Raw genomic sequence first — 16,820 nt, 5'->3', positions numbered from 1 at the left:
ACGAATTATCTACAGAGATGTCTCAAAATTCTCTAAAATGTGCAAGTCTACTCGACCTGTCTCTTTTTTCATTATGAACTATAGTCCTTATTATATAAGCTAAGGTGTTTTTGGCTTTTTAATAAACGTTTGGTTTCCCAAAAAATGACGTTTAGACTTAATGGACTAAGGAAATTCTTTTGGGACCACTAAATCCCCCACAGTCCCTGGGGGAGGGGCTGCAAGTTACAAATTTTGACCATTGTTGTAAAAAGAAAAAATAAGTGAAAAATAAACAAAAGAAAAAAAAATGTTTTAATTTTTACGGACAAAAACCTTTTTTCGAATTTAACTGAATAGTTTTGCTTATTCGTTTTCACGATTCTACATGACAACATTGACGAAATTTGGAATTGCCCTGAAAACGTTTTTCGACCACTGCGTATTAGAAGTTTAGAACAGTTTCTTACTCTAACCACTATGAAAAATAGTATTTTTTGTATATTCCTTGAAAAAGTCCTTTCAGATATTTTCTTCATTATTCTTCAGTTGGGTTGTCCAGGGATTATTGCGTGAAATAAATGGTTATAAAAAGTCGGGGGAGGGCTCAAGTTTTGAGCATGTGACTTTTTTAAGCAAGCATTTTTACCCAGCCAGACCTTACTAGTACTGCCAAGTGCAATGTACGCAATAGAAAACCATATAGAAATAGAAAATTAGAAATAGAAAAAACTAAAAAATTGTCGTCCTTTCTACTGGCTCAAGATCTAATTCAAAAAGATTAATCCAGTCATGCGTTCTTTTTTCTGGCTCAAAATCTGATACAGTGAAAAGGCGTAAAAAAGGAAGACGGGTTTCTGACATACACTGAAGAAATAATCTGACTAGTTTGCTAAAATATTTCAAAAAAAAATACTCTAATTGTGTCAAAGTATACTTTTTAACATGGAAAGTACAGAACACATGAATTTGTTCCATATGCGAAAAGGCAAAAGCCTCTTGTAGTTTCATCACGTATTTACCCACTGAAGAAGCTGTAAAAATCCATGTAAATGGATTTGATGAATAGAAGTGTGAATTATGTTTCAGTACATATTTTTATTACACAGGTGTCTTTATTTATGGCTTTCATTATGCAGGCATTTATTAGTCTCTTATTAATACGGGCGTGCCATATTAATTAATGAAAACAAAACAAAAATAGAAGTTTTTTCAGCTGAAAGTAAGGAGCAACGTCAGAACTTTAGACGCACAAAAATTATTACATTTATTAGGAGTGTTGCCCCCCCCTCAACACCTCCCTCTTCATGCTAAAGTTTAAGGGGCTTTTCAAAAAAGTTTCTTATTATTTTAATTAAAAAAACAATTAAAAACCCTTGTATTTCAGGAATCGCTGTTAAGGAATTGGGTCAAAAAGTAAACTTTAGCGTAAAGAGCAAGGTATTGAGGAGAAGACAACCCCCCTCATATACGTAATAAATTTGCTCGTCTTAAGTCTTGATGTTGATCCTTACTTTTATGTGAAAAAACATGTCTTTCCATATTTAACTTCTGACCATTTTTAAATAATTTCTGGAGATCCAGCTCCCATCCATGAAAAACTACTCATCCCCCTGGCAAATTTTTTGCCAGGTGAAATTCCGGGTGAAATTTTTTCTTAGAGCACTTAGATCTGAAAAACTTTAATTTATGATTGATTTTTAAATTATGGCACAAATTTCTTCTTTCGTCGAAAAGTTTTCCCGCAAATCCGCCCGACCCCGAAAAAAAAGTTGCTTCTGCAGAAAATTTTCCTGGAGTCTTTATCACGCAAAAGCTCCCTCATTGAGAATTGATCCGGTTGATAATTCTCACCCCTACGGAAAGATAATCTAGACAATTCCAACCCGGTAAAATTCCCCACAAATCCCAGACAATTCCTCTTAACATTCCCACATCTAAAGTTGAGTCTGCAAAGAGAAAGTAAGACAAATAAAAAGAATTGTGTAGAGGAATTTCAACAATCCCCCAGTGAAAAATTTCACCAGCAAAGTCTACCCCCCCCCCCAGAACATCCCCCCTAGAAAATCATCTCTGCGGAAAACCAATACAGCAGAAAATCCATCCCCCACCCCGAAAAACGCCTGTATACTTCCTAATAACAAATACAATAAGTAAACCAAGGACACATTTTATGAATTAGAGACCTTTCCGCAGAGGCTGCGGGGGTAATTTTATCCTCAAAGGCATAAACACTGGATCTTTCAACTATATTGAACAAAATGATTATCTCAAAATTTTTATCAGACGACTTTGGAGGAAAAGGGTTGAGCTGAGAGGAGGCGAGTCGTCCTCAAATCTTTTTTGTCACTGAAAAGGGGAACTAGAAGTTTTAACTTCTGCTCAAAAGTGCCCTCTCCACACATTTTAGGACTATTTGTTTCGGTGAGATCACCCCGGGGAGGAAAAAAACAAACAAAAAAATATATAATGCATCCGCGATCTTTTTTCTGGCAAAAAAATACAAAATTTCACATTTTTGCACATTGGAGCTTCAAACTTCTACAGTAGGTTTCCCTGATACCTGAATATGATGGCTTGATTTTCATTAAGATTCTTTGACTTTTTGAAGATGTTTACGCTCTTTTTCGAAAATCCAGCAAATATTACTAGTAGTTTTTGATGAGTAACACTAAACTTCAACAATCTTATAGATTTAGAATCGGCATAGTAAGCTAATTCTTTTGATATATCGACTGATATCGAAATTCCGTTTTTAGAGTTTGGGCTTCTATTGAGCTGCGTTGCTCCTTAATTACAGTTTGTTACCACGAACTGTCTGACGAAGCTTAAACTACACCGTAATGTTGATGGCCAAAAACTTATCCATAGCTGAAAAGATTGCAGATAATTTACAGACTTTTTGGATTAAAAACATCGTGTAGCCACTTCATCATAGTCACCAAGACATAGAAAACCGGTTTGTGAAAAAAAAATAGCTGGATTTGGACGCAGATTCGCTCTTGCCCCAGTTTTAATCAGGGGAGTAGATTGTGGCTTAAATTCTAGAACCGGCGGCTCCCTTATTCGAGGAGAGATTTTTTTGGGTGTAATACCCTTGAGTTTACAGGGATTGGGAAAATTCATGGTTCCAAAATTGATTGAAAGAATTGGATATTACGGTAGATACTGATAGATTTTTTAGGGATATTAAAAAAAATCATTAAACAAGCATAATACATATGAACACACAAAGGGTTTCCTTATCAGCGTTTCCGTCGCAATTGGTGTTGTCTGGTTCGGTGGCAAACAAAAGACGCAATTTTTTTTCGTTTTAATTGAACTTATTAAAAACAAAAAGTATTAATTAATTTTACCAACAAAAGATATAACAAAATCCCTTGCAGCGGCATGGCTACATCCCCTGTCTAACAAATTATTCACTATAAAGAAAACAAAATAAAAAAACTTAAAAAGTGGAAAATTAAAGAACATAAGGCAATAAATTAAAGGGAAATTAAAAAAATGACCGATTTCTGAATCACAACTTTTTTAAAAGCAGAATCTCAGTTTTTCTGTTTTATCTCTTCGCTTTGTGTTTCTCCTTTTTATGCTTTGTTTGTTCTTTGATTTTAAAGTTAAATGCTTCAATTTTAAAATTAAGTATTTAAATACTTCAATTTCGATAACTTTACTCAACGTTAACTCCTCAAATTCTTGGCACCAAATCAAATTTTTGCTTTATTATAATAGTTTGTATTTCTCTGAATTTGAGTCTTAGGATATTTGTTAAAACTATAATCGATATATTTAAAGAAAATTAATAAGAGTAGACATATAATATTTTGGATTTATCTGATGCATTAATAAATTCCATTATCAAATCATAAACTGTAATATTAATTGTAATGTGAATATAAGTTGTAATTTATCAATAAATTGTCATATCAATAAAAAGATTTCAGATAAATTTCTTGATTTATTTATAACCAGGATGACAAAAATAGTTTTTTTTTTGTTATTTTTAAGGGTCATTCGGGATGTATGATTTTGTTTTAAGCAAGAATTTAATTTTGCTGCCTAAATCGTATTCAGGACAATAACTGTAGCGCACTTATTCAATAGGAAATTGCATTTAATTTTGCTGAAATGAATTAATAAATTGCATTGATAAATTAAATTAATATTAAAAGACTGATTTATTTGTTAAGAGATTTAATAATCAACTAAAAAAACACAGAAAATTAAGAGACAAGAGCTCGAGCAGCTTGAAAAAAAAAAAAAAAATCAGACTTAACACAAATAGAATCACTCCCGATTGTCCAATGTTCTAATAAATAAAGATAGCAAAAAGGGGGAAAACGAAGATGAAGAATAACAAGAGGAAGTTCAAGGGAAGAAAATATATATATATATATATATATATATATATAATAAAACAAAGCGCCAATTATTATGAAGATTGTATTATGTCCAACTGAGTAATGATTAAAATTTTGCCTTTGTGGCTTTTGTGCAAAAGCTAACAAAAAGAAAATATTATTTTTTATTGTTAGCTTAATGATTGTTAACCTAATTAAAAACTAATTACACATTGGAATTCAGGGCATGAAATTGTCCTACTATTGCCTTTGAAAATCATCTTCAAAAACATTGGCACAGAACCACTGTTGTTCTGTGTGATAGGAATAATCCTTAAAACACCTCACCAAGTTGCCAGTCCTGCATCCCTAATTAAGAACTTTGTTAATTTCAAACAGTTAATTATCAAACAGTTCGTGATAACGAACTGTAGTAAGGAGCGACCCGGCTCAATAGTAACTAAAACTCTAAAAAATTGAATTTTGATATCAATAGCTACATCAAAAGAATTGAATTTTAATGCTGATTTTAAATATATAAGTTTCATCAAGTTTAGCTTTACCCATCAAAAGTTACGAGCCAGAGAAAATTTGCATTATTTAAGAAAATAGGGGGAAACACCCCCTTAAAGTCGTAGAATCTTAACGAAAATGACACCATCAGATTCAGAGTATCAGAGAACCCTACTGTAGAAGTTTCAAGCTCCTATCTACAAAAATGTGGAATTTTGTATTTTTTGCCAGAAGACAAAATCACGGGTGCGTGTTTATTTGTTGTTTTTTTTTTGTTTTTTTCCCAGGGATCATCGTATCGACCAAGTGGTCCTAGAATGTCGCAAGAGGGCTCATTCTAACGGAAATGAAAAGCTCTAGTGCCCTTCTTAAGTGACCAAAAAAATTGGAGGTCATCTAGGCCCCCTCCAACGCTAATTTTTTTCCCAAAGTCAACGGATCAAAATTTTGAGATAGCCATTTTGTTCAGCATAGTCAAAAACCTTAATAACTATGTTTTTGGGGATGACTTACTCCCCCACAATCCCTGGGGGAGGGGCTGCAAGTTACAAACTTTGACCAGTGTTTACATATAGTAATGGTTATTGGGAAGTGTACAGACGTTTTCAGGGTGATTTTATTTTGTTTGGGGGTGGGGCTGAGGGGAGGAGGCTATGATGGAGGATCTTTCCTTGGAGGAATCTGTCATGGGGGAAGAAAAATTCAATGAAAATGGCGCAGGATTTTCTAGCATTACTATAAGAAAACAATGAAAAATAAACATGAAAACGTTTTTTCAAATGAAAGGAAGGAGTAGCATTGAAACTTAAAACGAACAGAGATTATTACGCATATGAGAGGTTCTAAGAATACTTTAGCATAAAGAGCGAGGTATTTAGGAGGAGATAAATACCTCGCTCTTTATGCTAAAGTATTTTTAGTAATTTCAACTATTTATTCTACGGCCTTTCTGATTCAGGGGTCATTCTTAAAGAATTGGGACAAAACTTACGATTTAGTGTAAAGAGTGAGGTATTAACGAGGGTACAAACCCCCTCGTATACATAATAAAAATATAAGATTATGAAAGTTTGTTATGTAAGTTAATTCTTAAGTTACGTATATTTTTTACTAATAAAAACGTTCGTTAAAAATTAAAAGTTCTAGTTGCCTTTTTAAGTAACCGAAAAATTGGAGGGCAATTAGATCTCCTTCTCCACCCCTTATTTCTCAAAATCGTCTGATCAAAACTAAGAGAAAGCCATTTAGCCAAAAAAAGAATTAATATACAAATTTCATTTTAATAATTTATGTGCGGAGAGCCAAAACCAAACATGCATTAATTAAAAACGTTCAGAAATTAAATAAAAAAAAACTAATTTTTTTAGCTGAAAGTAAGGAGCGACTTAAAACGAACAGAAATTACTCCGTATATGAAATGGGTTGTCCCCTCCGCAATCCCTCGCTCTTTACGCTAAAGCTTTTAATTGTTTTAAAAAGTAGAAATGTGGCAAAGAGTCAAACTTTAGCCTAAAGAGCGAGGGATTGCGGAGGGGACAATCCATTTCATATACGGAGTAATTTCTGTTCGTTTTAAGTGTTAATGTCGCTCCTTACTTTCAGCTAAAAAAATTAGTTTTTTATTTATTTAATTTACTTCTTAAAACCAATTCTTTTGTTAAGTGAGACCACAAAACTACTTTCAATTTGTGGTTCATTCTCTTAATTTCTATCTATGTCAAGCGTATCACTGAAATCAATAGAGTATAAATAAATTTGGCTCATTTAAATCTGTTAGACAAGCCACCTTTCAACTAAACAACAAAACTGTTCAAAATTGAATAAAAAATTCAAATAAATTAGCCAAATTATAAAATGTAAAAAAAAAGTAAGAATGGGGGAGGGGTCAACAATGAGCTTAAATTCACACTGAACTAGGGTAAGATCTGGACTGAATACAAGGAAATTATACGCTACGTTTAAATGTTGGTTATTTATTACCTATAGAAGTATATTTGGTCGTTGAGTCAATACTAGGCCGTCAATAATATTGATGGCTGGAGTCGCAAATCGGTTCTGCTACCCATACACATGATCAACCAACGTATAAGCACATAGTCCTTACCGTTCTTTTGTTTAGGACATCCAATCGATCCTTTGATCGATCGTTTGATATTATCACCATCTTTGGTATATTTCATTAGGATTAACCTAACTTCACTTCTTGGGTGTGTTTCAATTAACAGACAAGTATCATTTTTTAGGATAATGAAATTGAACTCGAAGATTCAACAGCTTTTGAAGATAGAGATTCCGATACGGATGTCGATCCAAAACCTACTAAATATCATTTCTTCCCGCATAATCAACATATTTACTTATTACCAGAGTGTGCTGCACAACAGGTTTGTGGAATGTTTCTTACATTTTCTCATTCACTTATTTATCCCTTAAAAAGTAAAAATAATGCTTTAGAGTAGAAACAAGAAGGAAATAAAGAAAAGCATAAAACAAAATTATGACTTCTCACCCCACGCAAGATATATAAATATATACACGATGCCGTATCCAAGAGGGCTAAGGGGTTTGAGGACCCTGCCCCTAAAGTTTCGTCTGACTCGAAAAACTACTTTTATATACTTTTGAGTTGTTTTATGAAGGAACCCCCTCCCCCAATCAAAAATCTTGTATATGGTTTTGCACACTCGTATAACAAAAATTGTGGGACACAAAACGGATTGGGCTTTATATAACTTAATCTTTATAACTCGTTTTGCTCAACGCACTGATCGCTTTAATTGTGTTTATAACTTAAGTCAATATGTTGTCAATGTTATTATATAAGGCCCATCCTTTTCGCGACCAACATGCATAGAAGAAAGTAAGAATCAAATCGCTTCTTGATTTACCCAGCTAATGGAATTTGACGACTTTGAAACTTAGATCATCCTCCATGGTGAGACCATTCTGTGGCCACTAATTGTGGAAAAAGCAACAACAAAACCCAAGAATGCCATTGAGACTTAAGACCTATTTGAGAACCAGAAGTCCCACAAAACGGTTAAATGGTCTCGAATGAGACTCAAATAAAGTCACTGAGGATAGAGTACTCGGTAAAATATATAAAAGGTCAAGAAGACTCAATAAATCTTTAAAAAAAGAAAACGGCACTTGGAGCAAAAAAAGGTTGGTCATACAACCCCTACAACCCTTTATACCTAAAAACTACCCTTTCTCAATTTATCGCAGATTGAAATTACATGCAAATTCAATTTTCCTAAATTTGATGTACGTTCCTCATTATACATTAGTTGAGCATTCACCTAATTGTTTTAGCTAATACGTGACCAGATAAGTCTTTGTTTTTATTAAATAAAAAAAACAAGTTTTTTTTAACGGAAATTAAGGAGCGACATTAAAACTTAAAACGATTAGAAATTACTTCGTATATGAAAGAAGATGCTTCCTCATCAACGCCCCGCTCTTTACGCTAAAGTTTGACGCTTTCTCTCAGCTCTACTTTTTAAAACAGTAAAAAACTTTAGCGTAAAGAGCGGGGCGTTGATGAGGAAGTATCTCCTTTCATATACGAAGTAATTTCTGTTCGTTTTAAGTTTTAATGTCGCTCCTTACTTTCCGTTAAAAAAAGTGTTTTTTTTAATTTTATTTCTGAACGTTTTTGAATCAATCCATGTTTTGATTTTGGCTCTCCGCAGATGAATAATTAAAACGTAATTTGCATATTTATTTATTTTTTCTAAATAGCTCTAACATAGTTTTTAATCGATTGATTTTGAGAAAAAAAGGAGCGGGGAAGGAGGCCTAGCTGCCCTCCGATTTTTGGTTGCTTAAAAAGGCAACTAGAACTTTTAATATTTTTACGAATGTTTTTATTAGTAAAAGATATACGTAACTTACAAATTAGCTTACGTAGCGAACTTCTGTATTCTCATGTTTTTGTTACGTATACAAAGGGGTTCACCCCCTCGTCAGAACCTCGCTCTTTACATTAAAGCTTAAATTTTGTTCCAATTTCTTAAGAATGACCCCTGAATCACAAAAGCCGTAGAATAAACAGTTGAAATTACTAAAAATACTTTAGATTTAAAAGTAGCGTGGTATTAGGAGGAGGTGAGCCCATCATATGCGTAATAATTTCTGTTCGTTTTAAATTTTAATGCTTCTCCTTATTTTCAGTTAAAAAACTTTTTCATATTTATTTTTTCGTTGTATTTTTTTTAAATAATGCTAGATAATCCTGTGCTCCCTTCATGTAAATTTTCTTCCCCCATGAAAAATTCCTCCAAGGAAAGTTTCCCCAACATATCCCTCTTCTCAACTCTTCCCCCGCAATCTAAAAATCCCCCTGAAAACGTCTGTACACTTCCAAATAACCATTACTATATGTAAGCACTGGTCAAAGTTTGTAACTTGTGGCCCCTCCCACGGGGACTGTGGGGGAGTAACTCGTCCCCAAAGACATAGTTATAAGGTTTTTTGACTACGCTGAATAAAATGGCTATCTCAGAATTTTGATCTGGTGACTTTTGGAAAATAATTAGCGTGGGAGGGGGCTTAGGTGCCCTCCAATTTTTTTGTCACTTAAAAAAGGCACTAGAACTTTTCATTTCCGTTAAAATGAGCCCTCTTGCAAGATTATAGGACCACTCGGTCGATGCGATAACCCCTGGAAAAAAACTAAACAAAAAACAAACAAACAAACAAACAAATAAACACACATCCGTGATCTGCCTTCTGGCAAAAATTCCATATTTGTGAAGATAGGACCTTGAAACTTCTAGAATTGGGTTCTCTGATACGCTTAATCTGATGGTGTGATTTTCGTTAAGATTCTATGACTTTTAGGGGTCGTTTTCCCCTATTTTCTCAGGCTCGTAACTTTTGATGGGCATGACTAAACTTGATTAAAATTACATATTTAAAATCAGCATTAAAATGCGATTCTTTTGATGTAGCTATTGATATCAAAATTCATTTTTTAGAGCTTTGGTTGCTATTGAGCCGGGTCGCTCCTTACTACAGTTCCTTACCACGAACTGTTTGATTTCTTACATATTACATCTGGGAATGCTAGAGTCAGCCAGATAAGTCGATTAAAGGATGCTTGAGTGCAATTTTGATAAGGATTGATGGATAATATTAGCCTATTAGTTGTAGATTATGTTTCTTACGGTACTTAAAGCCAATTAATGAAACCAAATAAAGAAACCTTTTCTTTGCAAAAAAATAATTTTTTCAAATACCTTTGAATTAAAACTGTATTAAAAGCTTTTCAAGTTTTAGAAATCATGTAGGCTAATATGCTTGAACCAAGAGCACTGATCTTGTCTACTATCGACTATTTTCAAGAGTCCATATGGACTGATTTAATATGGACTGAATGCATATGGACTGAATTAAAATCGAATAGTTGTGGGCATCAAGCCGTGGCTAATTGTAGAAAAGCCAAGACAGATAGTACGATTGAGTCAGAGGCAAATCTGGCATTAACACCTTTATTAGGAGTGTATAAAAATGATGTTAGTCATTTGTAATTTGGTAATAAAAATGTTGATTGAGCTAAAAACAATGCAAAATTTGAGTAATTAAAATACTCTCAGTTAAAACCACAAACCACAACTACGTCCAATAATATTGAACCGTAAATGGGGTTAATCGTTCCAACGCGTTTTCGAAAAAGGTGGTTATTTACACTTGTTTAGTGCACATGGATTCTCAATTTAGAAGAAAATCTTGTGGCTACCATAATATATCGAAAAGTTACAAACCCCGATTGGGATGTTTCACTGCTGTATACTAGTTGAAATGAAATGAAAATCTGTTATGATTTCAACCTGGTAGACTTTTGTTTGGAATTAGTATTTTGAAGTGAGTTCAAGGGGTTGGGGTAAAATATCAAATGACTTAGGAAAGAACGAAGAAGTAGCAAAGTATTTGGCCTTTCTCCAATTCAAAAATAAATTCTATAAGGCCTGCTTTCCGTTTTTTTTTTACCAGGCCGGAATTTTGCTTTCATTTAATAACATATTAGTTTTATAAATAACCACAGAGTTAATTGGAGGTAGCAGGGGAAGTATAGTTACCCTCTCAGATTTTGTTTTGCGAGTAATAAAATGGTTTCAATTCATTAATAATTTTAATATTTTTTTAGTAAGTTTTTAACTAGTTTTTAATATTTATTAGTTTCTAATTAGTCAATAGACTAATAAATAGCCTTTACCACTTACAGTTTATTAAACACTAATGAAATGTCAACTACATTTTGGATTAAAAAAAAAAGGTTTGGATACATAGATAGTTTGGATACTTTTTATACAAATTTTTTACACAAATTTTTATACAAATTTTTTATGCCTTCTCAGGAGATATCCTCCAAGGAAATTTAAAAAATGGCTATCCTAAACAAACCACTTTTTCTCCTCTTTTTTATCATTTCTTCATATATGTATTTTGATATCCATGATACTTCGTTCCTTTCACTTACACTCTTAGTTTCAAACACTCCAACAATGATTTAAGTTGCTAGATAAATTATATAACGATGTTAGCTAGCAATTTTTTGTTCACTCGCAGAAAAACTATTGCATATAAATTTATTATAATTTTTATATATTTTACACTTTTCTATTTCATGTAATATTACACGTTTAGTCGGTAGGTTCCACTAAAAGGTAATGAATTCTAAACGTAGTTCGGTAAATATACCTTGTTTTCCAATATAGTTGAAACTTCAATTATTTTCTGTGGTGGGAGATGTTAATGGAACTTTTTAAGGTAAGGGGAAATTTGTGTTTCGGGAATGGAGGAACTATGACTATTTTCAGAGCAACAATCTACCAAAATTACAATTCTTCGAAAAAAATTTGCTTCGACAAAAAAAAAAACTAGTTCAAAAAAGGATAACTTCGAAGACCACACTGCCTTTCCATGACGAAAGTAAAACAGTTCAAAATAGGGATGAAACCTTTTTATTGACAGCGAACAGATATAAAATTTAACTGGATATTTTGAACCCATATAAGTGTTCATCATCAGCAGTAAAACTAAAAGACAAGAATAAAACCAAACAAAATAATCCTTGTCTTTTAGTTTTACTGCTGATGATGAACACTTATATGTGTTCGAAATATCCAGTTAAATTTTGTATCTGATCACTGTCAATAAAAAGGTTTCATCCCTATTTTGAACTGTTTTACTTTAGTTCAAAAAATTTAATTTACAGTCACCTAAAAAAAAAAAATAAGAAATTCCAAATGCCTAAAATGCGCCCAATCTAATAACATTAGGATAAACTCTTAATTTCTTATTTTAGGTTTGCAACGCTGTATATTCCCGACTAAATTACTCACAACCTCTTTGTGCATGCCCTGACAGGTTTAATTCACCATGTTCAGCCTCTACTAACATCAACGATCAGCACACAATTGAGCTTGGATTGGGAAAAATTCCTAAGGTAATCAGTAAGCTATGAATGTTATGACATTAGAAAGGTTTGCTGATATGGCATATTTCCCAAGATGGTATTAGTAACGTCATCTGTAAGCTGGCAATAATGCAATTGATTTACACATATATGTTACAGAAGTCAGGCACGTATGCAGAATTTTCTTTTACAGGGGAGCAAAAAAGTGTGTGATAATTTGAATGAGAACCATGCAAACATTTTGGAAAATTTATAAATTCATGGGGAACAGTCCTCAAGGCCCCCTATCCTGCGTACTTACATGACAAATGTAAGCACAATAGCGCTGCCTATGTAAGGCGCGGTGTGGGCATAATGTATTTTTTTTTTTACTAAGGCACTTTGTATTGACTTGTCGCAAAACCTTTGGTAGGAGCTCATTCAACTGGAAATTGTAAGTTATAGTGCCCTTTTTAGAAATCAAAGTGACTGGAGGGCAGCCAATCCCCCTCCCACGCCCATCAATTCCCCAAGCACATCAAAAATTATGAGGTAGTCGTTGTGCTCAGTTCAAAGACTGAAGTTGAAAGAGCCTTACCTATGATTTATTAGCGAAGAGCTATTTTTTTTCGTCCATAATAGCTGAGGTAAAATGCCTCCTTGTAAAAACAAGTTGTCAAAGTTAGCAAAAGTTATCACATTTTTTTTTTCTTTCGCTTCCCTTTGAAGTTTGGAGGTTATAAATTTAAGCCTTTTAAGTTGCAACACCCGTTTTTAGAGCTGTAAGAAAATCAAGGTTTATCACCTAAGCATTCAAATTAGGGTCAGTTTCCCATCTGTTATGCATAACTGATTTTGATTATCGATAAACCCATTCTGGTAGAAAAAGTCGATTTACCAAACATTAAATTTGGATAACAATCCAACTCTCCGCTTTCACTATTGATAGTTACACTATCAAAGCATAATACCGGTACAGAGAGAAACTATTAGTTAAACTTTCGTTTTGATTAATTAGTTGTTTTATCTAACTAATTTTATTCTTTACTGAGCTACTATACAAGAACTATTTACAATTATACATATCCTCTTATTTAAAAATAACAGAAGGTAAATCAACCAGGAATTTTTATAAGACCGTAAAACCAGGTCTGATTGAACTTCCCTTAAATATTGCTGCTGTTACTGTCTTAATTTCAGTTATGGTTTAATTTTCAGTGACCATGTATTTTATTTTAAGTCTTATTTATATTTATCTGTGCTTTGCTGATGACGGCTCTAAGATATAGAGCCGCGAGGTCCTTTTGGGAAATTTTTTCATGGTCTTAAAATAATCCCCAATTATTGTTCCTTTTGTGATTTGCATAATGGGAAGCCAGTGTAGTCTTTATCTTTACTTATATTTGGTTTACTTGTTAAAATTGGTTTTTATGTATTTCAAATCTATTTATTTTTCTTCTTGAATCTGTGATAATAAATACAAAATAAGTAGGGATGACACACAGGCGGATATAAAGCAAAATTTTGGAGGGGGGTCAATGTGACAAGGGCACCAATGAGAAAAATCTTGGCGGGGGGGGGGCAGTGTGACAAAGATGCCAATAACTGACCAAATTAACAAATCTATTCTAAAATGAGAGTGAAAAAAAAAAACAATAAAAAAAAACAAGGAAGGTTGGCACCAAAAAATCTTGTGGCGGAAGGGGGAGGGCCCTTTGATAAAATACATACTATTCTTTCATGAGGATCAGAGAAAAAAAAGTTTTCTCCGTTTCCCAAATCAAAATTTCTTTTAAAAAAATCCCTTTTACCTAAAACCATGCATTATTTTATTGGTGAAGAGCTGTTGTACACATTCGTACAAATTGAACAAGAACAAAACACAGAAAAAGCAATTCAAACTCAAAAATAGAAAAAAAACGTGAAAAAAACTGAAAAAGGATATAATATAAGCAAATGGGGCCATGACTAAAAGAAAGTCGGGGATCCTACCAATCAATTCCAGAGGGGAAACTTATTACTAATGATAATTTTAAGCCACATTGAGATATTTATGAGGCTTTTAATGAAAATACCTCGTTTCTTTGACTGTGCGTTAGATTTCACTCCCCCTCAGTCAAAAAAATTCTTTTAACACCTCTCATCTTAACTTTAAGCTCTAGAAAATGTTAGTCCAAACAATTCATACCACCATGGTAATATGTGGCTAGCCTGTGGCATCCCATTGATACGTAATATCATTCCTAAGGCATTTTTACAAAAAAAAATATGATATAATTATGTTATAAAAAAATGCAAAAAAATAAAATAAAATTATGCTTAAAGTCAATTGATTCGTGTTTTTGCAAGCCTTTACCCAATATTTTGGACTCCACGGCATCTCGGGCCACCATGGCAATATATGGCAGCCCAAGGCATCCGTATGGTGCGTATTATCATTCACAATAATTTTGTTTTTCAAAAATGTTCTTGATTAAATTTCTATTTAAATCCAATGGTTAATGTTTGGCAAGCCAACCTCACCGTGATATACCGCCGCAATTTTTGCCACAGTGCCACACGAATACTGGCCATCTGGCTCCCTCTAGAACACCTTCTTTTTTCCTAAGACATTTCCAGTTATGTTCTTGTTAAAAATCATGCATTAAATCCAATGGTTCACGTTTTTGAAAGCTATCCTAAACATGATACACCTTCTCAATTCTCGCCACCGTGCAACACTAAGACTGTCCTTCTGGTAACTCCAGCACCCCTTCTTAATTCCCAAGACATTTCTTTATATATTCATGTTAAAAATCCTACATTAAATTCATTTATTCACCCTTTCATAAGCTAACCCTCTGTGGTAAGCCATGCCAAATCACACCGCCGTATCACACACTATTAGAGTCCCTCTGAACCCCTCTAGCACCCTCATCACTCCTAAGACATTATCCAGACCTTTTTTTAAAACCATGCTTTGGACTCATTGGTTCATGTTTTCGTAGCCTACCCTCCATGACACGCCATACCCATTAAGGCCGCCTTGCCACGACTAGCCCTCTGGCACACTATGCCCCATTAATCATTTCTAAGACACTTTCCAGAAATTGTATTAATAAAATTCTGATTTAAATCTAATGGTTCACATTTTGAAAGCCACCACCCCAACGTGATGTACCATGTCAATCCACACCACCGTATCACCCTATGTCAGCCCCTCTGGCACCCCTCATCATCCCTAAGACATTGTCCGAATTCTTTCTGGTTAAAAATCAAATATTAAACCAATTAGTTCATGTTTTTGCAAGCAAACCGTCAATAATACGCCAGGTCAGTTCACGCCACCTTTCCACATTATGACTTACCCTCTGACACCCTCTAGCACCCCTCATCATTGCTAAGACATTTAAAAATGTTTTAAAAGAAACTATATTCATTTCCAAAACCCTGCTTCTGACCCCCAGTTACAAAGGTTCCATCTCTAATTCTGCTAGCTTTCACCCCAGTTCAACTGATTCCAGACCCGGTTCCAGTGAATCTAGCTCCGTCAGTTCTAGTTCCACTACTTCTTTCCTCGATTCCATGGTTCTAATTCCCTCAATTCAGCTCCAAGCTCGATCAGAACCACTCCTACCCCAAGTTCCATCAATGTTGATTCTGTCAGTTCTGGTTTCAAAACTTTTGTCCCTGATTTCACGGTTCCATTGAATCCAATTTCGGTCCCACAAATCCCTACTCCAATTCGAATTCCAGTCCTACTACGTCTGCAACCCCCCTGCTTCGGATTCTACAGTTCTGATTATTAAGATGTCGATTGGTATAATGAGAATCCTCTATGATAATATCAAAACCGCACACGGTACTATCAGAATCCTGCAATTTATTAGCAAAATCTTACATGGTATGATCATAATCTCGCAAGTTTTCAACGAAATTTTATCATCAAAACCCAATACGTGACTCCTATTACCAAAATCTAATATGATGCTATCAAAATCATCTTACCTGTTGACGAAACTCAACGAAGTACCATCAAAGTCGTGTCTGCTATTATCAAGATTATCAAAATCTTGTCAAAGATTTTCAAACCTAACATGATAATATCAAAGGCTTGCATGATATTTTCAAATCATGTTAAATATTCCCAAGTCTTACATTATCAAAATCTTGTGAGATATTATGAGAATTATTTTGGTTATTACCTAAATCTTGCAAGTAATTATCATAATCTAGAATGGATATAGCAAAATCGTATCTCTTCCAAATCTTGTGTGTTAGTATTAAAATCATGTCTGATAGTATCAAACATCTCGCACTATACTATCAAAATCTCACCTGATATAACAAGAATCCTCTATTGCATTATCAAAACTTGAAGAGGCATTACGAAAATCATGCAAGCTATTAACAAAATCATGCAAGCTATTAGCAAAATCATGCATGGTATTATCATAGTCTTACCTGGTATTGATAAAATATTTTCTGGTGCCATCAAAACGTGTCAAATATTGTCAGAATCTAAAATGGTGTCATCAAAATTATGTCTGCTATTACCAAAATTTAACGTAGTAATATGAAATCGTGTGTGCTATTATCAAGACTAC

At 33.7% G+C, this 16,820-nt stretch overlaps 1 protein-coding gene across 1 annotated transcript in view; it reads left to right on the top strand.

Annotated features, from left to right (window-relative positions):
* The window catches only part of LOC136026662 (uncharacterized), a 48,712-nt gene that overhangs the window by 4,589 nt on the left and 27,303 nt on the right, over nucleotides 1-16,820 (top strand). The window contains exons 2-3 of the mRNA XM_065703400.1: nucleotides 7,076-7,216; nucleotides 12,145-12,285. Coding sequence (XP_065559472.1) covers nucleotides 7,076-7,216; nucleotides 12,145-12,285 — 282 coding nt within the window. The remainder of the gene's footprint in view (nucleotides 1-7,075; nucleotides 7,217-12,144; nucleotides 12,286-16,820) is intronic.

Source organism: Artemia franciscana, chromosome 4 (genome assembly GCF_032884065.1).
Source record: "Artemia franciscana chromosome 4, ASM3288406v1, whole genome shotgun sequence".
Taxonomy (NCBI): domain Eukaryota; kingdom Metazoa; phylum Arthropoda; class Branchiopoda; order Anostraca; family Artemiidae; genus Artemia; species Artemia franciscana.
Note: the sequence above shows the minus strand (reverse complement) of the source record. Positions and strands in the feature narration are given on the sequence as shown.